The following is a 21,760-nucleotide window of genomic DNA, read 5'->3' as shown; positions in this document are numbered from 1 at the left end:
TACATGACATCACATCTTAAGGCTGCATAGCTTTACATTGTGTGGCTCCATCACAATGGAGTTTTAGTGGCACCTCCAGTTCATCCTGTCCAAACTAGGACTCCTGATCTTTCCCTTAGAGTCTGGTCCTCTTCTGGCATCCCTCATCCTGTGAATGGCATCGCCATGCATCCTCACGAATATGAACAGAAACCTAGAAATCGTCCACTGCACCTCTGCCTGGCCAAATTCAACCCATGACTCCCCCCTGCTACTCTCTACTCTTCAAAATGCCCCTCCTGTCCTTATCACCCCATCATCACCAGTCCAGGAGGTCAACAGTTCTACCTGGATTACGAAACCAGAAACAAGCCTTCAGCTGGTCTGCTGCAATCCATCCTGACCCTTTCAACCTTTCTGCAACAAAGCAGCCAAAGGGCTCTGTTTGAAATGCGAATCTGATCTTGTCCTGTTTAAACCCCTCCAAAGATTCTACATAGGATTACACTCTTTGAAGTGGTCTAGCGGGTCCTGCAAAACTTGCTCCCTCACCTCCTATCTAACCTCCTTTCATATGGTGCTCCCCCTTCTCTGTCAGCTCCAACCGCACTAGACTTCCAGCACCTTCTATTTGCCCTGTCAACCTGCCCCGTGGCCTCTACAGAGCCCTTTCTTTTCTATCAAATATACTTTTCCTCTTCACCTCACTAAATTTTACTCATCCTTCAGCTCTGAGAACTTCCTCAGAGAAGCCTTCCTCAATCCCCGTCTGGCTAAATCCCCAACTGAGAAATTCTAATACTGTTCGTAGCACTTATCATAATTCTAAGGGCACATGTATATGTGTGATTATTTGATTAATCTTTGTCAAAACCAATAGTGTAAAAGTTCCATAGTGGCTGGGGCCGCATATTCCCTGGCAACTCCCACGGGGTGTCAAAACCAGTAGACATCAAAAACATAAATGAATAAAAGAACTATTACTTAGTAAAGATGACCACTATGTTTCTAGTTTTTCATTATTACTATCAATACTACAATAAACATCCTTACACTTTTATCTTTGAGCCCTTTCACAAATATATCTGTAAGCTAAACTCCCAGAAGTAAACCTGCTACACACACAAAAATAACATACATTTCAGATTTTGATAAGCACATGTAGCAACCTGCTCTGTTTCCACTTCTGCAGTACTGGTCTTTGATTAGAATCAACTCTATTAACTACAGAAAATGAAAGATGTTAAAGGTGCTACAGTGATTAACTCTTTTGTAGGAGAGAAAAACCAATGTCATTTAACTGCTTAGTGAGGACCACCAATTTCCTAAGGAGAAAAAAATAAACCACCTTAGGCTCTGTTTTTCCTGTTTTTCTGCATTCCGAGGTAAAACCAAATCAACTTCTATCGCCTATCGCTGAAGAAATTGGGAACTAAAATATTTCACTTACCCACCATAGGAAAATTAACTGTGCTCGCTTTCAAATTCGCAGTGAACCCCAAATCTCCATAATAATCAAAGGGGTGACCAGATGAATGAATAAAAAGTGAAAGAATGGGAAAGAATTTACACCAGAGCTGCCTAACTCATAAACATTTTTGAAATGAGCGGCTTTCGTTGGTCAGAAAGGAAAAAGTCTGCCTTCCATATCACAACAGATGCCGCCGCGATCCCCGGGGCACAGAATGCTGCAGGTCTGTTCTAAAAGTCTGATTAGTCCAAGCCATTAGCGGAAAGTGAGACATGCTAAAGATGAGTGCTTTTCAAGTAGCAAAGCACACTGAAACCTCTAATGCATCCATATTGCATTAAACTCTCAGATGAAGACACGAAAAGTAAAAATTCTACCAAAGTGATCAAAGAAGAAAAGAGAGCTTTAGCTTTACTAACATTATTTTTCAGAGGATCCAACATTAATAATCATGCCAGCAGCTCATGTTCTGAGGCAGCTTATTCATTTCTGAAATACATTCTCAAATTTTTAGAATTTAAACACTGGGGACCACATACTTTGCAAACCCAGGAGCAGGAGCAAGCGTTACATTCAAGGAATTGCGAGGAGCCGCCTGTGTATCAGGTGAGCCAGCGGTGACAAGCCAGAAGCTCGTCTTTGAGGATTTCTCTCTCGGAAATAGGACCTGAGCCAAGGACTGCCTGTGGCATCTTCAGCAACTGGGAAGCCAGCCATCAGAAGTTGCCCTGTGCATTATTACAGTCCCACAAAAGTGCCCGGCCGTTTTTATAGAAGAGAAAATAAGGAGAAATTTGTTCACCATTAAAAAAATATACTATACACAGAGGCTATATATCTGATCTAACAATCTAGGTAGAGGATGAAAGTACTGCATGTGGAGGGAAGAGGCAGGAGTGAAAGAAGCAGGACAAAGTGGGTTAAAAGAGATAACTGAAGAATGTTCTCTTCTTTCTTCACATCTCTCACTGGTGGTGCCCTCAGTTTTCAAGGCTCCAGTGCACAGAAATTGTTTCTGTGAGGTCATATTTTCAAAGTTAGATATGGTAATCAAAATAAACAATCAACAGGCAGATGAAGAAGAAAAATCTGCCCCAAGATATGTTGGAGACCCCAAGACTGTTCCTCTGAGGGAGTCAGAAACCAGGCTAAACTGATAAAAGAGCACCATGTCAGAAACCACTTCGGATTGAAAGGTTTTGGTTTCTGTTGAAAATAAAGCAAAACACTGTAAGCACTGCAAGGACATATAAAGAGGGGTGGGGAGGACTGCAGAAGGAAGAATTGCCCCACTTGTGTCCCTGGGTTAAAGGCTTCACCAGCCGAGGGCTGAGCTGTCCTGGCCAAGTGGCCAGCAGTACCCTGCTCCCCTTAATCCCAGGTGCCCCCTGCATCTGTGGTCACTGCCCGAGAAGCCTGCTCCCAGTGAGCTAGAAACCTCTGGGAAGGAGTGACTCAAGGAAGAAAGTAAAGGCCAGGACACTTTGCAAGAAAAGAACAGAAAAGCTTTCTCAGGATTCCATGTTTGGAACAGAATGAGAAGGGAGAAGGGAGAAGGGAATGTGCTAAATTGACCTGTTGCAGGAGTTTTCAAGTTCTAAGAAATCAACATGCAACACTCAGGGCTATTCTTTTTAGGCTGTTTATTGCAAAAAAATAAAATGTTTTCATCACAAGTATCTTTTCTTTCCTACACTAAAATGTTACTATGGCCTTTGAATTAATATTCATTGTAGGAAAAGTGAATATTCTGATATTTTAAAAGAATAGATAAGTAAAAGTATTGATTCCTTTGCTGAGCTGCACTGTTAGGAAGATCTCAGGGTGAAATCCATCTCTACCTTTCATCCACTCATACTAGTGCAGCTTTCTGAAGCAAACAGAAGATTTTATGTCTACTTTTAGCCTTCGAGCTAAACATTTGCAGACCCTTTGAGAAAAGCTCCTATGACAGGGCTGCCAGACCTTCACCATCCCCACGGGCTGCTCTGGAAGTTGTCTTATTTGTCAACATCTCTCTTTAAATGTGACAACCAGAAATGGACACAATACTACAGATGTCGTTAATTAGAGCAGGGCACTATTAATTTCTGTGACATATGGACACGATACTAGTATTAGAATGTAAATTTGATTTTTTTGCAGCCACATCACGCTGCTAGTTCAAATTAACCCTTTTCCTCAAAAATTACCACCATGTAAAGTCATCCCCTTCCTCACACTTCAATGAATTATGATGCATTTACTAGTATTAAAATCATTTTTTGCATAGTATTGTAGACTATTGAATCCATGTTAACTCTAAGTTCTGCTATCTATAACGGTTATCCCTTTTTAAGTCATCTGTGGATTTTAAAGCAAGCACTCTAGCATTTTGTCAGTCATTCATAAAATTGTGAAGAAGAGAACCAAGGCAAAGGCTTGTGGTCCTTCACCAGGGGCCATTCCCAGACCCAAACTCAGTAACCCACACACCTAGCAGGTGCTGCTTCACCCAGCCTCATGCTCACAAAGCAATCCTGCTAGTCTACACTCCGTGTCACACACAGGAGTATCCTCAAGCCTTGACAAATACTTTGTTGAAAGCAAAGTTCATTTATCTTTAAAAACAAAGTGTAAAAAACTGCACATATTAAAATTATAGTTAAGTAAGAATATACATGCACATGCATATCAGAAAGGTAGGAGTATCAGCACAAATGTTCTAAAGCCAGACTGCGGAGATCCTTTTTTATTTGATACTGTCTTTGCTATAGTTACATTGTTTGAAAATTGAATATACTGGGAATTTTGCTTAGAGAGCATTTGGCTTGGCGGAAGCTTGCATGAAACAGCTTTAAAAGCACTGAGGCTCTGTATCTAATTCCACCAACTTGAAAACCCCAATCAGAAAAAAATAGTGATTTGAAAAGACTTGTTGATCCTTAGAAACACCAGCTTCTTTTTTATTTTTTAAGTTTGCATTGCTGTTTTGGGCTTAATATTTATTTCTGTAAATCAGAGGGACAGCAGACTGGATCCTAAAAGTTTAGGAAAAGACTGGGTGTTTTTGCATTTGTGTTGTCTGTCTGTCACATCTGTCTCTCTGTCTCTGCTTGTTGGAAAGAATGGAAAGACAAACAAAATCATCATGTTAATATTTCTGTGAAGCTCCTGACTGAAACAGAGCTCCAGCCCAAGAATCTCTAACTGACACATAACACCCGTATCATCTATTCACTGAGAGTCCCTTTAACACCAAGCATAGAATCAGCAGTAGAATCTGCAACGGTGTTAGAACTGAGGTAAGGGTCACTAAAGAAAAGAGGTCAGGTGGAGCAAGTGTGGTCAGTTAGGGAAAAAGAAAAAGGCACCATGTGACTATTTGGGAGAAAATGTGATCTATAAATGCTGCACTTATTAGAATCCCGAACATTTGATTACTTGATTGAGAATTTTGACATGTTGGGGTTTCTTCATTGTTTGAGCATTTTGGTTAGAGCACAGTTTTCATCAGTGGAAAACCAGTATTAGAAACTGGTTACATGTCATCTTTATCGCTTTGAGGGTGTCTCACACCACCATTTTTTATTAAAGACAAGTGCAAATTCCACTTTGCTTAGACATATAATTTGTCAGCTGTCCTAGAATTAAAGCTAAATATATGAGGTAAATCAACAGCTTTTAAGTTTATGGCAAACTCTTATAATAAATGAATAAAATTATCAAATACTAAGTCCAGTTAATATTTGACCACTGAAAATTTTACTTTGCTTAGGAATAAACTTTCCCACCACACTAAAAGTTAAGCCAAATGTATGCGGTAAATCAGGAGGTTCATACATCCATAGCAATTGTCATTTAAAATAGGAAAAATGTCCAACTAAAAAGTCCAGTTATTACTTGACAAGTGAAAATTCCACTTTGTTCTGAAATACAATTTTCCTACCATCAGAGAAATTAAGCAAAATACATTAAGTAAATCAACAGCTTCACAAATGGAAAATTGTCATAAAATAGGTAAAATGTCCAAGCAGAATGTCTAGTTATCACTTGACAGGTGAAAATCCCACTTTGGTTTGAAATACAATTTCCTACTAAACTAGAAGTTAAATATAGGTGGTAAGTCAACAGCGTCACAGATCTGCACAAATTCTCATCAAGATGGATTAAAATGTTTAAATACAATACCCAGTTATTATTTGATAAAATAGATAATGCACATTAGCAACTCTTTTTTGTCTGAAATGTAATTTTGTGCAAAATGGGTAAGAAACAGTCAACATTGGGTACAAATTACCTGAGAAAATCCAAAATTCACTTATGATTCTAAATGTCAAAAAAGTATTTAAAAGTGTTTATTAATATTTTTGTGGTCATTTTTTAATGTTGTTTTGCTGCTTTAGATAACACAAAAATATTACTTAAAGTACTATTACTTAAATTATTGTATATTTTTTTATTTTTAACATTTTGTTATAGATAGGAAAGACTAATCAAAACTACTTATTTACTGATGTTTATTTTTCCTTGAAAATTCTATTTCTAAGGCAAAGTAAAAATTATTTCCTATGTAGAGAAATAAACAACCCATGGAAATACACCAAAATAATAACTATGTGTGTGTTAGAATAGTGAGATCAGAGAAAATTCTCAGTTCTCTGGTTATAAATCTTCATGTGCTTATGTTCACTTCACTTAAAATTTTACCTAGAAAAAGTTATTAATATTATTTCCTTTTTTAAAAAGTCTCTGAAAATGTAATTATTTGACAGTTAGGTTTCTTTGGAAAGAAAATAATGGAGAAAATTAATATGACCCCATTTTTAATTGCAGAAATTATATATAGGCAACTCTCTGAAAAATATATATTAGTTAGGTACATATATATGTTTAGAGAAATTCTGAAAAAGTAAACTCCATAATGTTTGTGGAGATTATTTTAGAGTGAAGAGATTACAGGTGATCTTGATTTTCTTCTGTATTTTTTTCTGGTTTTCTGCAGTATTTTTACCTGAATTTTGTACAATGGGTAGAGATTACTTTTATTATAGTAAGAATAATACTAAAGTTTTTTTTTAAATAGTGGTTAACATTTTCAAATAAAAAAATCAATTGGTTCAAACTTTAAAAGTCTTGGGATAATTTTTAAATTTGAATTTCCCCTACCAGCTCTACTAATTTTTAATACCACTTTTTAGAAAAGAATACCTATTAGTTAACAACTAGGTGATCTAACTTTTCTGGATTAAAATAAACCTAAGATTTTGACAGTTCTGTGGCCACCACAGCAGTACTCTAGCAAATGTAAGAAATCTTGAAATTACTTTATCTTGCAGAAAAGAGTGGACATCCTAAAGATTAAAAGGCATTGCTAAAAAGTATAATTGTGTTCCCCCCAAGGTCCTCGAAAAATATCTTTCATTGTTGGAAATCTGTATTTCATTCATTCATAAGCTAATGGTCAACATTTTATTTCTGATTAAAAAGTAAAATCTCAGTATATCTGCTAAAATTTTGTTTACTCCTAGAAAGGCTCACTTTAAATAAGATTCCTGCCACCCTGTCATCTATAATGGGTCAAATTCTTATTTATTCTCTCCGTATAAAAGAATCTGTAGCAATGATACTAAAATATGCTGAATTTTAGCCATCAAATACAAATATGTCTCATCCGTTTAAGGAAGCTTACTCAGATGTAGACAATTTGTTTTTCCATTTTAATTTATTATGCTCAGATTATCAACAGATTGTTTTCTCAGCGCCTAACACTCTGGGGCGCTTAAATGGAAATCTGTGTTAACGCTTTTTTTTAAGCATCCTTCCGCATCACTATTTTAATTGTCTTGTAGCCTATTGAAATTTTCTATAACATAAAATATATATATGTACATATATATGCTTATACGTACATATATACACAAATATTTGTGGCTGAATCTCGGCAACGTGCTTCAAAGGATTAACTTGAGGTTGCCGTGATTAAATGTATTCACTCTACAAGATTTATAAAAATGTAACGTTGCAGGGAGAGTTGGTCTCTGCGAAAACCTCGTAATCACCACCAAAAGGCCATAGCTGCGAGCCTCCGAAGCCCGCCAAGCACAGTGGAGGCATCCACAGCTGTTTTTCATTGTTACTGCTTTCTCGAAATAGTGCACTTGGTGGGGCAAATGGTGCCGCTTGCAGCATCTCTGGCCCCCCAGCCGGGTTAACCCTGACCTGAATGCCTGCTTAGTTCCAGCATTTCATCATTCCGCTTCCCTGCTCCTTAAAACCTAAGAAAAACGAAATATCCGCCGCGGAGAAATGCGCTTAGTAAGAGCCGGGGGCGGGGGGGGAGGAGATGTTTCAAATGTACATTTTTCTGTTCTCTCCGGATCAGATTCAAGAAAAGAAAAAAAAAGTGTGTTTGTGTAGAGGGGTTATGCAGTTTTACACCCATTTCCTAAAGGCTCACCCCTGGGTGGCAGAGCCCCAATAGAAGGGTAAAGGGGCCCCCCAGAAAAAAATAGCCAACAACCCCTAGCTCTTTGCTGCAGAAATCGGGAGAGGTCCACCATCAAAGATGGAGGTGGGGTTGGGAGTGGGGGGCACACGGTTGGGAATGGAAATTGAAGATTACATTTCTGCGCTCTCTGGTCAGGGAGGGGCCTGCGGGGGCGCAGAGAAAAAGAAAAGGCGATGGGTCAAACCTGAGAAACGACGCACAAGGCCAGAGAGTGGGGTGCGGGTGTCCTGGAAGAGGGGTGCCATGGGAACTGAGGCAGCGAGAGGGGCTGACACCCAGAAAACGCAGCCGGGTACCCAAAACCTGGGCGGGGGATGGGGTGGTGGAGGCCTGTTGGCCTCAGTACCTCCCATCGCGCGCGGGCCACTAACCTGTCAGCAAGAAGGTGCCAGTGGTCGAGGGGCTCATCCTGCGTGTCCCCCAACCCTGTCCAGTCCAAGCACAAGGGTCGCCCAGCTCCCACCACCAGGGCAGTTGCATTCTCGGCCTGACTAGGCCGGCAGTCCTTGATTCTCCCCTCCCCTCCCTTTCTTCTTTCCTCCCAGCTTGGCCAATTCAGCATCAGCATTTTGCACCCCCTCGTTAATCCCATACTCCCTCTAGCGGCAGGCCAGTGTAGCGAGGCCATCGCCCCCACCCCCATCCCTCCCGCCCCCATACCCCCTCCACCCCCTAACCGCAGAGCACGCTGGGATTTGGCGCCCCCCTCCTCTGTTCTGCCTATAAAAGGCTCCCAGTCCGTGCTCCGAGTACACGCGCTTCAACTTCGGTTGGTGTGTGTCGAAGAAACCTGACTGCGACCTGGGAGAACAGCGGAGAGGGTCCACCGAACCTCGCGAAAGGTCCGCTGAGCGGGCTCGCAACCGGAGCCACTCCGGGTTGCGGAGCACCCAGCGGAGCCCACGCCTGGCACAGGTGTGGGACCCGGTCCTCCCTGTCTTCGCAGAGGAGTCCTCGCGTGGTGAGTATGCGGTGAGGACTTTTTTTTTTTTTTAAGATCACATTCAATCCCTGTTCTTACTGGGAGCTGCAGGAGATGGAGTAGCGCTCTGAATATCTCCATGCAAACCTTGTCACGCCTTCACGGCTGTATCCCAAACCAGAGTGGGGAAACCAAGCCTTCAGGGCTTTTGATTTCCAGGACCAAAGTCCAGATACAGGTTATGGACAGATATGAGCTGCGGACAGACATGAGCTGCAGACGGACATGATCTACAGTCCAATTTGGAATTTGCTCTTCGAATGCGCTACAAAGTGATACGTGTGGCAAACTAATTGGTGCTTCATGCACTACCGACTGATAAGCGCTTCAATTGCGCTACAAATTGATAAGCGCTTCAATTGCGCTACAGACTGATGGGCGCTCCAGTGCTCTACAGACGAGTAGGACCTGCAGCGATATGAGGTGCAGACTGATTTGCGCTTTAAATGAGCAACAATAACTGAGCTGCAGGTTAGCGCTACAAAAATGAAATGATTGCACTACAACAGCGCTTCATTCCGCTGCCCTGCACAGGAACTGCGGAGGTACAGGAGTGGTAGAACAATTTATACCCTCAAATGTGCTACAAAGTAATAACAGCTGCAGAGTAATCCAAGCTGCACTGTTGGACGTTACAAAGAAAAGAGCCGTAGAGGGATATGAGCTGCAGAGTAAAAATTACTGTCTTCTTAGCTCAGGGACCCCACCCTTTGTCTCTAACATACCTTTTTTGGAATGGCTCCCACTATGTTTTTCTGCAGGACGGTTCGCTGCATGCTGGTGGTGGTAGACAAAATGGAGCCCCAGGCAAAAATTAGTGTTTAATGTTTTCCCCACACCATTCCTGCTATAGCAGTGGAGTGGAGGGGTCCTAATTTGAGTGTAAAAGAGAATATTTTGATGGTAGTAGAGCGGACTGCTTTTCCTAGTTAAGCTTGATTGAAGTGGCGGTGTAGTTGTAGTGGTGGCGCGAATCAGCGTCCAGCAACAGTTTGTGGGAACTGTTGGTTTGCTTGCGTGGGGCGGTGAGGGGGGGGGGGTGGATGGGATCTGGAGGGATTGCTCTTGTTGCATGAAATGAATCTGGCTGTTGGAGGCTGGTGGGAGGGGTACAGGGAGGGGGGGATCTTGGGAGAGGTACGCAGCCTGTCTCAGACCTGCCCCGCCCATTCCAGCAAGCCTTCTCTGCAGTGTCTACTCAGAGCGGGCTTAGCGCCTCCCAGCGCCTGTTTAAAGCATGCCTCCTCTGCAGCGCGCCTTCCCAGAACGCGCCTCCCCCAAGCGCGCCTCCCAAGAGCGCGCCTCCCTGAGCGCGCCTCCCCCGAGCGCGCCTTCCTTGAGCGCGCCTCCCCCGAGCGCGCCTTCCTCGAGCGCGCCTTCTAGACCCTGCCTCCCCAGACTCGGCTTTTTTTCTGAGCCCGCCTCCTCCCGGGCGGCTCGCCCAGACCCCGCCTCTCTCTGAGCCCGCCTCCCCCCAGGCTGTACCGCCAAACCCCACCTCTTTCTGAGCCTGCCTCCTCTGAGGTGGCTCCCCCCTAGACCACGCCTGTCCAAAGCTTGGCCCCTCCCTGAGCCAGCCTCCTCTGAGTTGGCCCACGGCCCCGCCCCCACGAGAGCATCATGCGCCTGCGCAGTGTGAGCTCTCCCCTCCTTCAGGCCCAAGTCTGTGCCTGCAGGCTTTCTTTACCTGAGCCGGGCTGCACAGCCCCGCCCTCCTGCGGTTTTCCCGTACACCGGTTTTTTTTTTGTCCACGAATGTCTAATAAATATGAGAATAATAAGGAACAATTAAAAGCAATAATAATTATACCTAGAATTAATACGCACTTGGTATAAGTGCTTCGCATATGTTACATAGCATGATCCCACAATTTAAAATCCTGACAGTGGGTTATAAAGGATGCTTCTAAAGTTGCATGGCTGGCAAAACTCTAAAGGCAATCCAGCTAAATGTTTCTACTACAAATGAAAAATAGAGTGTTTTAAATACTTTAACATTTAAGGTTGGTTTTGTGTGTGTGTATAACACTACTGATCCTTTATGGCGGTACCGATTGGAATCCCATGCCTTGATGGATACAAAATAAGGAACAACTTGAACTGTTTCACAAGAGTTTTAAGTGGCTCGTTGGTGCTGCTGGCTTGGCCTCTGAGCAAGGATGAGGTATTTATCTGTGTGCCTATAAAGCTAGATTTTTTTCCTTGGAACTCTAGGGTATTAGCTCTGGCTAACTTACCTACATATTTATTAATTGTGTCTGGCATATGGCAGGCACTCATTAAATATGTGTTAAATAACCAGAGTAAATTGTTTTACTCGGTGTTTTCCCTGGTGTCTGCAGGGGTTTTTTTTCTGGTGTCTTACTCTTGGCTCTTTTCCCGTGGCGCATTGCTTGCCTTATCTCTCTCACATTTAACAGGATCTTTTGTTTTGAAAAAAAGTATGCATGTTTACACTATAATAATGTAAGCTGTAATTATAATACAAAACAATTAAATTTAAAATGCTCAAAATAATTTAAATTTGGGGCAAGTGGATTATTAGTGGTACATAATTGTCATATTTAACATTTTTGTGATGTAATATAATGTGGTTACATATACAAAATATAAATTGAGGGTTTTAACTGACATTTTAAACACCTTTAATAATTCATACCTACCACCAGTGAGATGTACCACGTTTATATTTCCAAATAAATGAAAAATTTTAAAACATAGTTTTGTACATTACAAACCATGAGTCAAATCTTTGTTGTGGGAGGCAGCTGGGGGCTATGGCTCCCCAAAATCTGTCACACCTCACTCCACCCCCCAATAAGTATACAAATGTGCTTATAATAATTACAGCTTTCAATGAGTCCCCAGGCCTCTTTTACCCCACCATGGTACCCTGACCCCACTCCTCTTGGAAATTCTCTATCTGCATTTTAAAGAAGCTCAAAACAGTGGTAAAAACATGTGTGTTAATGAACTTGTATTTTATAAATAGTGCATATACTACTCAAAAAGAAATTTGAACATTTGAGAATGTAAAACAATTAAGAATTGCTTAATGAAGTGTCATTTCCTAATGGAATGTTTAATGTACAGCGGTTTTTGGCTACTATGGTGCTCTGGTGTGTTTGGGGAATAGAAATTTTTAGAGATCATCCTGATGAGTCAAAGATTAAATAAATGTATGTATTTAATTCTTAAATAGACTAACACTTAACTCTTTTCCATGTATAAAAATGGCGTAACTTGGCTTTATGCTGGGTGTCCTACAGGTCTTAGGAAAGGGGTCTCTAGAGCCCCACCTCCCCAAGCCAGCCCCTATTAAGGGGGCATTTAAGGATCTATAGTTCTGTAATTTCAAATCCAGTCACAATGCTCCTGTTCCCTTGTTAACCTGTGCTCCAGTTGCAGTTAAAAATGTTTTAAAACTGCTTACATTAATAGTTAACCTGCCTGCTTACTACCCAGAACTTTTAATGGTTAAAGTACTGTGTACTAGACATTTATCTCTTTTAGAATTTAAGAGTCTCACTCCAAAATTACAATTCCTAGAGATGGGGACCTGAAGCCTGATATTAGTAAAGGTCAGGGGTCTCAAACTGGTGACCTTGCAGGCCAAATGAGACCCTGAATTTGTTCAACCAGCACTGGATTAAAACAATTTTTAAAAATTAAAAGAATTGAATGTATTTTGAGACAGGGGGCATACATCTCCATGTTGCATAGTTGTCTAAACTTATGTCTCTTCTGTTTTATATTACTTTCCTGTTTACCAAAAGCATTTGAATTTTAAATGCTTATTGATATTGTTTCCTTAAACAATTCAGTGATTATTTGCTAATGTCTTGATGTGTTGTTATTTCTAACCTGTCATTGTGTTTTGCAGATGATTAAAACACTCAGACCTGGGCCTCAATAAAGCCCACCCCACTGACTGTGATTGACATGTAGGTTAACCTTCCTGACCTTGGTCAGGCTGTACTAGGCCTTTTCAGAAAGTCTTCTATATTTTGAAAGTATTAATGTTTGGATGACAGAAATGGCATCTGAGTCACGTGACCTGTGCTTACTAGGATTTTAATGGGACAGTAACACTCTTTATTCATTACATTTAATAAATAAACATTGAATCATCTCATGATCTTCTAAGTGTCACCAATAAAGTTGTTTTTAAAGAGTTGGAAATGAAGCTAAGTGTCAAACTATGTTGTGTTAATTGCATCTTCTAATTATTTCTTAAACTTGAATAGTTTATCTTGAATGCCAATTATTCATTGTTTTTGTAGCCTAATTTATGAAAGTACTGGTCAATCAGTTCTTTAAATAGAAAGTTTAAAGTACTAAGATGATGTGGTAAATCTATTCCTTTAAGGATCTGCTTGCCATACAACCACTCCTTGGAGAGGCCACAACACCACCACAGGGCATAAGGAGAGTAGCTGTGGTTATGAGACCTGGGGCAAGGGAGGGTCCTGAAGGATTAGGAAGGGTCTTAGGGAGAAAGGAGGAAGGGGTATTTCTCTATAGCCAGGGACAGAGCTAAAGCTTACAGGTATATTTGATTAGTACCACCTTTTCTTTTTTTTTTTTACTTCTACCCTCCTATTATTTGAAATAGTAGCTTTTTTCTACCTTTTTTGAATAATACATGCTTATCTTTTTTGTTTTATTTTATGTAAATAATTTGGTATCCATTTTTACCTTTATGGGTCAGAGAAGAATAGGCCTGCCAAGTTAAAATTGAGTGAATAGGCAATCTGCCTGCTTTATTCATATTGTTTCTAAATTTTTGAGCACTTTCTTAGAGTTTTCCAAAAAGGAGAATTTGATGCTCATTAAAAAATGTTGAAAAGTTCAAATAAATTACTCTAAAAACATTTAACCCTGTATTTAGGAAGTATTTAGGCACTGTGTTAGGATTTATTGTACGTGACTTATCACTATTCACAAATTAGGTCACTTAATCTCTTCTCTCTGATACCCCCACCCCCACACTACTCACCTCTAGGAGTTCAGCATCACTCCACTGTAAGTTACAAACTTTGGGGTGGGGCTGCACTGACAAATCTTGTTTATAAAGCAGGGATTACAAACTGGTGACCTACAGGTCAAATGAGACCCTGGATTTGTTTGACCAACACAATATTAAAATATCTTTTGGTGGAAAATACATACCCAGATTGCCATAGTTGCAGACCCCACCTGTTTTAGTCCTAACCTCTTTACACATAAAGTTATTTTTCTGTTTTCTTATTAATAGCTATTAATAACAGCCAACAGTTATTGAAAACTCACTGTGTGTTTTACTGCATCATTTAATTAAATCTTATTATAAGTTTGAGGTGCACTATTATTGGGCTTCTTCCAGGGTCCTGCTTTGTATATAGCCCAGCTTCTCCTAGGAGATAGCAACTACTTTTTGTTGATTGCCTCCTTGATAAGGAAGAACACCAATACACACATGTCACTACTCAGAGCCATTTCTGTCCCACAGAGAATTCTCTTTGGGAAATCAAATTATGGTCAGAAAAGTAATTTAGACAGTCCTGTGGGTTTTGTGGCATGTTTTGTTTCTTTCCCTTATTGGCTGGAATATTATCTGTTATGCAGATAACTTCTCTGATAACAATTATCCCATTGGCCTTATTTTGTGTAATTGACTTGGCAGCCATCTTTACCTTAAAAGCTTCTTGCTTGGCTCCCTGGATTCAAACTACTTGTTTGGACTGTCTCAGTACTCTCCTATAATTAGTCGAGTTAAGCAGTGTACTGTTGATACAGTTAGGTATTGTTCAATCATAATGAACAGGTGACTTTTAAGGAGGTAAACATTTGGGCATCAAAAAGAGGGTGTTTTTTATTACTATTGTCTCTTTGTAGGAGTTTATTAACTTAAGTAAAGAGATACTGTAAATACATGTGTTTTAGTAGATACTTTAAAAGCTAAAATCTTCTTTGTATTGTGCTGTTTCGACATGTTGAATTATGCTTTTATCCTCATTTACAGAAACAAAAAGCTTTTGAAAACAAAAAGAAGAAAGGGTGGAAGAGGAGGCCAGGATCCAGGCCTCCATTCCCACAGGATTGAAGCTACACTTGGGAGGTCCCCTCCCACCCCACCTCTCACCCTGGGGCCCGACTGCCCACCACCTCCTCCTCCTCCTCCCCCCAACGACCCCACCTCCCCCCCAAACTGCTGCGGGTCAGACCAGTACATTCCTACTTTGGCTGAACGTGGGCGGGAGGATCTCTCTGAAGAGATCAACAACCTTAGAGAGAAGGTCATGAGGCAGTCCGAGGAGAACAACAACCTGCAGAACCAGGTGCAGAAGCTCACAGAGGAGAACTCAAACCTTCGTGAGCAAGTAGAACCCACCCCCCAGGATGAGGAGGATGACCTCGAGCTCCACGGCGCGGCAGCCGCTGCAGCCCCACCCCCTCCCGAGGAGGAAGAGTGCCAAGAAGACCTTCCTGAGAAATTCGACGGCAACCCAGACATGCTGGGTCCTTTCATGTCCCAGTGCCAACTCTTCATGGAAAAGAGCACCAGAGATTTCTCAGCTGATCGCGTCCGTGTCTGCTTCGTGACAAGCATGATGACCGGCCGTGCTGCCCGCTGGGCATCCGCAAAGCTGGAGCGAGCTCATTACCTGATGCACAACTACCCAGCCTTCATGACCGAGATGAAGCACGTCTTTGAAGACCCCCAGAGGCGAGAGGCAGCCAAGCGCAAGATCAGACGTCTACGCCAAGGCATGGGGTCAGTCATCGACTATTCCAATGCTTTCCAGATGATTGCCCAGGACCTGGATTGGAATGAGCTGGCGCTGATTGACCAGTACCATGAGGGCCTCAGCGACCACATTCAGGCCGAACTCTCTCACCTCGAAGTGGCCAAGACGCTGTCTGCGCTGATAGGGCAGTGCATCCACATCGAGAGAAGGCTGGCCAGGGCCGCCGCAGCCCGCAAGCCGCGCTCCCCTCCGCGGGCGCTGGTGCTGCCTCGCATCTCCAACCACCACCAGGTGGACCCCACCGAGCCTGTGGGAGGTGCGCGCATGCGCCTGAGCCAGGAAGAGAAGGAGAGACGCAGAAAGCTGAACCTCTGTCTTTACTGCGGAAATGGAGGTCACTACGCCGACAACTGTCCTGCCAAGGCCTCGAAGGCTTCGCCGGCGGGAAACTCCCCGGCCCCGCTGTAGAGGGACCTTCAGCGACCGGGCCGGAAATAATAAGGTCCCCACCAGATGATGCTTCATCTCACTTTCAAGTGATGCTCCAGATTCATCTTCCGGGCAGACACACCCTGTTCGTCCGGGCCATGATTGACTCTGGGGCTTCTGGCAACTTCATCGATCACGAATACGTTGCCCAGAATGCAATTCCTCTAAGAATCAAGGACTGGCCAATACTTGTGGAAGCGATTGATGGACATCCCATAGCATCGGGCCCAGTTGTCCACGAAACCCACGACCTGGTAGTCGACTTGGGAGAACACCGTGAAGTGCTGTCGTTTGATGTGACCCAGTCTCCATTCTTCCCCGTCGTCCTGGGGGTGCGCTGGCTGAGCACACACGACCCCAACATCACCTGGAGCACTCGGTCGATCGTCTTTGATTCTGAATACTGCCGGTACCACTGCCGGATGTATTCTCCAATTCCACCAGTTCTCCCACCGCCGGCACAGCCGTCCTTCTACTACCCAGTTGACGGATACAGAGCTTACCAGCCAGTGAGGTATTACTATGTGCAGAATGTGTATACTCCAGTGGATGAGAACGTCTACCCTGATCACCGCCTGGTAGACCCCAACATAGAAATGATACCCGGAGCGCACAGTATTCCCAGCGGGCACGTGTACTCGCTGTCCGAGCCTGAAATGGCAGCTCTGCGTGATTTCGTGGCCAGGCATGTGAAAGATGGGCTGATTACTCCCACAGTCGCTCCTAACGGAGCCCAAGTACTGCAAGTGAAAAGAGGATGGAAGCTGCAGGTTTCTTACGACTGCCGAGCTCCCAACAGTTTCACCATCCAGAATCAGTATCCTCGACTGTCAATTCCAAATTTGGATGACCAAGCTCACCTGGCAGCGTACACTGAATATGTACCTCAGATACCTGGATACCCCACGTACCCTGCATATGGCACCTACCCAACCTACCCGGTTGGATTTGCCTGGTACCCAGTGGGACGAGATGGACATGGACGCCCGCTCTATGTCCCTGTGATGATCACCTGGAATCCGCATTGGTACCGCCAGCCTCCGGTACCCCAGTACCCGCCGCCGCAGCCGCCGCCGCCACCTCCGCCGCCGCCGCCGCCGCCGTCTTACAGTCCCATGTGAAAAACTGTCATGTCCTTTGGGATCTCTGCCCTCAAAATGTGTTGCTGTGCAGCTTCTCAATCAGTGACGGTATGCTCAGTTGGGCCACTCTATCTTCAGGCCAGCCGGAGGTGCGGTCCCCTAAAACGACTACAGCTCAGGGCCACCCTGGACTGGCACACATCCTAAAAGCACCGAAAGATCTCCACCATTTTCTGGGAACGACAGAAATTTGACCAACAAATATCTCTGTTTTCCACCTGAACTGCCATACTGAAATTTATAGTAAGTGTACTTCCCAGTAAATCTTAGAAGCCTGGATTATTATTTACAGAGAAGCTGATGCAAACACAGGAGATGCTGTTTTCTGTATGGAGGGGGAGAGGAGGAGGAGGATATGACTTTTCTTGCAGTTGCAGTATTCAAGTCTTTGGAGAACTGACTCCTTATTAAGGAAGCCACAGTTGGTGCAGTGTGAATTGGCTTCCGTGATCTTTTTTGCTGCACCCTTAGAAACTTCACCATCTTCAAACTACTTTTTCATTGTTCTGTTAATACTCAAGGAGCAGCAGCCTGACCAGATCTCTCAGGAGCAGGCAAATTCCCTGCAACGGATACACCTCATGCTTGTGAAGGAGGCACCCTTTCAGATAGACTCTTGCGTGTTGAGTGTGCCTTCACATCCTGGTGTGAATCACATGTACCCAAGAACTCTGGCTTTGTCACAACACCTTACTGTCGTCATGCCAGCAATGGCTTCCACAGAATGTTGGACCTGGTAACCAGAAACTGTTGGTGGCTCCAAGTGTGTTAGATGTTTGTGAAATCTGTCAATCATGAGGGCTAACACGTAGCAAATCAATCAGTGGAAGTCTTAGGAGCATCTACCCACATCTCTGCCTCCTTGGCATCTGGGCCTCTCATTATCAGGCCCCTCACTAAACTGTAGCATCAGGATGCTGAGGGAAGGAAAATGATTTTAGCACCTACACTGTTATGCCTGGAAGGGGTGTCTCTGAAAAAGAGAAACTGGGGCACTGGATACTGTCTTGAGGATATGGACTTCTTCAGTGAGCTTCAAATCCAGCTGCCAATGAATGAAAGGCCTCAGAAGGCAACTCAAAGGACTCAGACTCAAAGCAGCAGACAACACAAGTGTTGTCTTCGGTCCAGCGAGATCACCTGGTGTCTCCTGGATGCTTTGTGTTAACCCGGGACTGCCTGACTTCCTTCACCCTGGTCTCTTGCTCCTACCTTGAACTGTGTGTCTAACCTCCCTTTCTGTTTAATTCTTTACCACTGCCATTAACCCTGCTGCAGGATTTGTGTCATCCTGCCTGCCTGGTTGCTGAGACTCCGTTTTGCTGCCACGCACAGATGAGAAAGAAGCAGGCTTCAAGGAGCTTGTGTTTCAACAATCCCCAGTTGCCGAAACACGGTTTAGGTGGTAGAAACCAACATGGTGTATGTTTTAAATTGCCTCTCAGGAAGAGGAGCCTAATGGTGAAGTTTCATTTTTCATCAACATTATCTTTCTACATCTTCACTATTATCTATCCTTATTCTTGCATGTTTAAATACTTAAATGTTTTAGCTCTAGATTAGTGGTATCCTTTAATAGTGTTTTAAAGTGGTGACTGCTCAAAAATTATTTCCATTGAACTACAAAGTACTATCCAATTCTTAGTGTGTTAGGGTTAAGCTCATTAAAATTGGTAAGTGACATAGTGTAAAATATTTCTTTACTGTGAACTTCTCTTACAAGCACTGTGAATGAGAGGCTCCTCAGAACTGGAGTTTTGTATAATAGTTCATCTTGTTCATCTTCAATCTTCTCTTTTAATGTCATATGTAAGTTCAGTTTTATCAATTAGGCCTTTCAAAGTCACACCAAAAAGATGCAAATTCAAAGAAGATACCTGATTGGCTATTTAATCCAAAACGACTCTTTTTTTTCTTTTTCAATGGAATCAGGAAATGTGTCAGTCACTCATGTGTTTTAGAGTATGTGATTTTATTTTTTAAATGGTGCATTTGTGCTTCTGGACTGTTTTGAAGCGTCACTTCAGTTTACCTCAGATACCAATCCATCCTCCATATATTTGAATTCAAGTTGTGTTGTGTCAAACTTACAGTTGTCCATTGATCTTCAAGCTGCAGGGGGCCTAGAAATGGGCCATTGTCTGCAACCACAGCATGTGCACACGGACATTTGCCATCACTGCGAGCGTGTCTGGAGACACTGGCCGGCGACAGCAGTCAGGGAGAGCACGGTGGTGCGGGTGAACAGCCCACGGATGAAGTCCCTGACACAGATGGCTGTTTAGTAAAGCTTCTGAAAGGTGTTTGGCAGTGTGCACTATGCCCTATTGCTATGTATGCTATCTATAAATGTACATGTTAAAGTCATCTCAAATCGATTGTTTTACAGCATCAGAGTTTTATTAAGTTTCCTTTTACTCAATTGATTTCATTGTTGCTATTGATCAAATTTATGTTAATTGGATACTTTAAAACTTTTGGCATTCCAAAAAAGATGCCTTTATTCCTAAGAAAGGAAAGAGCAAAGTAATGAAACCTCTGAAGAAGTTAGAAAGGGAGCAGAATAAAAGCATAAAGGAGATAAATCTGTCAATATCAGAATTATTAAAGCCAATAGTCAACCCTTTGAAACAAATTGGCAGAATTGATTGACTTTTGGCCCGAATTGGGAGTGTTAATTTAGAAATCAAGGAAGAGGTGATGAGCTCCCACTTTTAGGAGAACTTGGAGAGAACTAGCTAAGGTCATCATGCTAAGATATTGAAGAAGTTTTTAAACTTCTCTGAAGGGTCGATTTAGTTTGAGCAATGAGGTATTTGTATTAGATGCTGGAGAATGAAGAACTAGTTTGATTAAATCATGTGAGGTAGAAGAGTTTACCAGCAGGTGCACAAAATAGGAGGGGCACAGCGATACTGTGCAGTCTGGATTTCTGTTTAAGTTTGCAGGTACCTCTTAGACTCCTGGATTGATCCAGTTGTCAACCACCACAGACATCTAACATCAGATGGAATTCCATGACTGGCAACAGAGAGTTCTGCTGGGAAAGACCTGGGCAGAAATGAAGGACCACCTGCAGAGACGACAAGCTGGGTGGGAACCACATGACGGTTGTCACCTAAAGAAAGAATGTACATCTTGTGGCACTGGAAGTTCTCTGTTGCTTCAGATTGTAGAATGATATTGAATTGGTCTGTGGAAGATTGCATTTTTCTTATTTCCTTGTTAATTGGTTTAAGTAATGGGGGATATAGTAATCATAAGTAATTTTAGGGGGGAGGGATTATTAAGTAATCTTTAGTGGGTGGGATTAGTTAAGCAGCATGATTATATATTAGATATCTCTATAAGTAGATGCATATACTTACTTGTGATCATTTACCTTGTGATTGCTACCCTTAAAAATTTTAATCAACCTTGGAGGGAACTGCAGGGAGACTAACCTGTTTAGGGTAACTTGAACATGGATAAAAACCTTAGTTGAATGAAGTCGAAAGGTAACTGAATTGATCATTTAATAGAGGCTCTTTGCCCTGGGTATTAATTCCAGGAAACAAGATTGTAAGCAAAGTCTTTAGAGAGTTACAGAGTGGATAGATTCTCTTGGAGAAATTGTTGCTGAAGTGACATTGATAATGATGAATTGTGATGAATATTCATGGAAGTTCTATGAGAGCGATGAATAAGAAATGAAAATGATGAATGAGAAACGTTGCTCCCATCGGTGGCCCTCCTCTTCTCTTCTCTCTGCCCCTATACCTGCTACCTATATCTCTACCCTTTCCCATTATTGCTGTATTCTCTTTACTCTATACTCCTCTCAAATTACTAATACTGCATTGATGTTATAATAAATTCAATTAATAAAGATTTAGTGGTTAAGTGCAAATTGTGTCCTGATCATTTCAGCATCCACCACGATCCAGGGAACAGGGTGGGGGAGTGGGCAGGGTGGGGGAGTTGGGGTTGGGGAGTGGAGAGGTAAGGGAGTGGACAGGGTGGGAAATTGGGAGGTGGGGGAATGGATAGGGTGGGGGAGTGAACAGAATGGGGTGTGGTAGGGGAAGGGGGAGGAATATGGAGGAATGAGGAGGGTGGTGCAATAGGGGAAGAGTCCAGAGGATGGGGATGGGGAGAAGGGGTGTGGGGTGTGGAGCTGGGGACAAGGTTGGAAATGGAGGGTGGGTAGCAGGCTAAAGAATGCATTCATCAAGCAAGCCAGCATCAATTACCCAGAATACTCGGAAATTGAATTATTGCAGCTGCAAAACTTGTGTAAAATGAAGGCACAATTAATGGTGACTATTGACATAATATAAAAAACTAAAGCTGCAAAGAAAGCTTTAACACATAAAGCTACACAATATATTCTATTGACCTATATATTACCAATTTTACTTGGAATATTTGAGATGTACTAATTGAAAATGAAAACATTAGGACAAAAAGACATACCAAGTGAAGTCAGGTAGTGAT

General features: G+C 42.6%; 2 protein-coding genes across 4 annotated transcripts in view; one reads left to right on the top strand and one right to left on the bottom strand.

The window, feature by feature from the left end:
• Positions 1-8,473, bottom strand: part of SGCE (sarcoglycan epsilon) — a 67,965-nt gene extending 59,492 nt beyond the window's left edge. The window contains exon 1 of one of the 3 annotated variants that reach the window (XM_045827702.1): positions 8,312-8,473. In XM_045827702.1, coding sequence (XP_045683658.1) covers positions 8,312-8,420 — 109 coding nt within the window. In that variant the 5' untranslated portion in view covers positions 8,421-8,473. The remainder of the gene's footprint in view (positions 1-8,311) is intronic. The other 2 variants (XM_045827700.1, XM_045827701.1) reach the window with 2 other exon arrangements.
• A 228-nt stretch (positions 8,474-8,701) lies between these two features.
• Positions 8,702-21,173, top strand: PEG10 (paternally expressed 10). Its single transcript, XM_045827927.1, is given in 3 exon segments — positions 8,702-8,912; positions 14,927-16,092; positions 16,095-21,173. Coding segments are annotated over 3 exon segments (2,340 nt in total). The 5' UTR covers positions 8,702-8,907; the 3' UTR covers positions 17,264-21,173.
• Positions 21,174-21,760: the final 587 nt, after the last annotated feature.

Source organism: Phyllostomus hastatus, unplaced genomic scaffold (genome assembly GCF_019186645.2).
Source record: "Phyllostomus hastatus isolate PE091 unplaced genomic scaffold, TTU_PhHast_1.1 phas_scaffold_78, whole genome shotgun sequence".
NCBI classification, from domain to species: Eukaryota; Metazoa; Chordata; class Mammalia; order Chiroptera; family Phyllostomidae; genus Phyllostomus; species Phyllostomus hastatus.
This window is presented reverse-complemented; position numbering and strand designations above follow the sequence as displayed.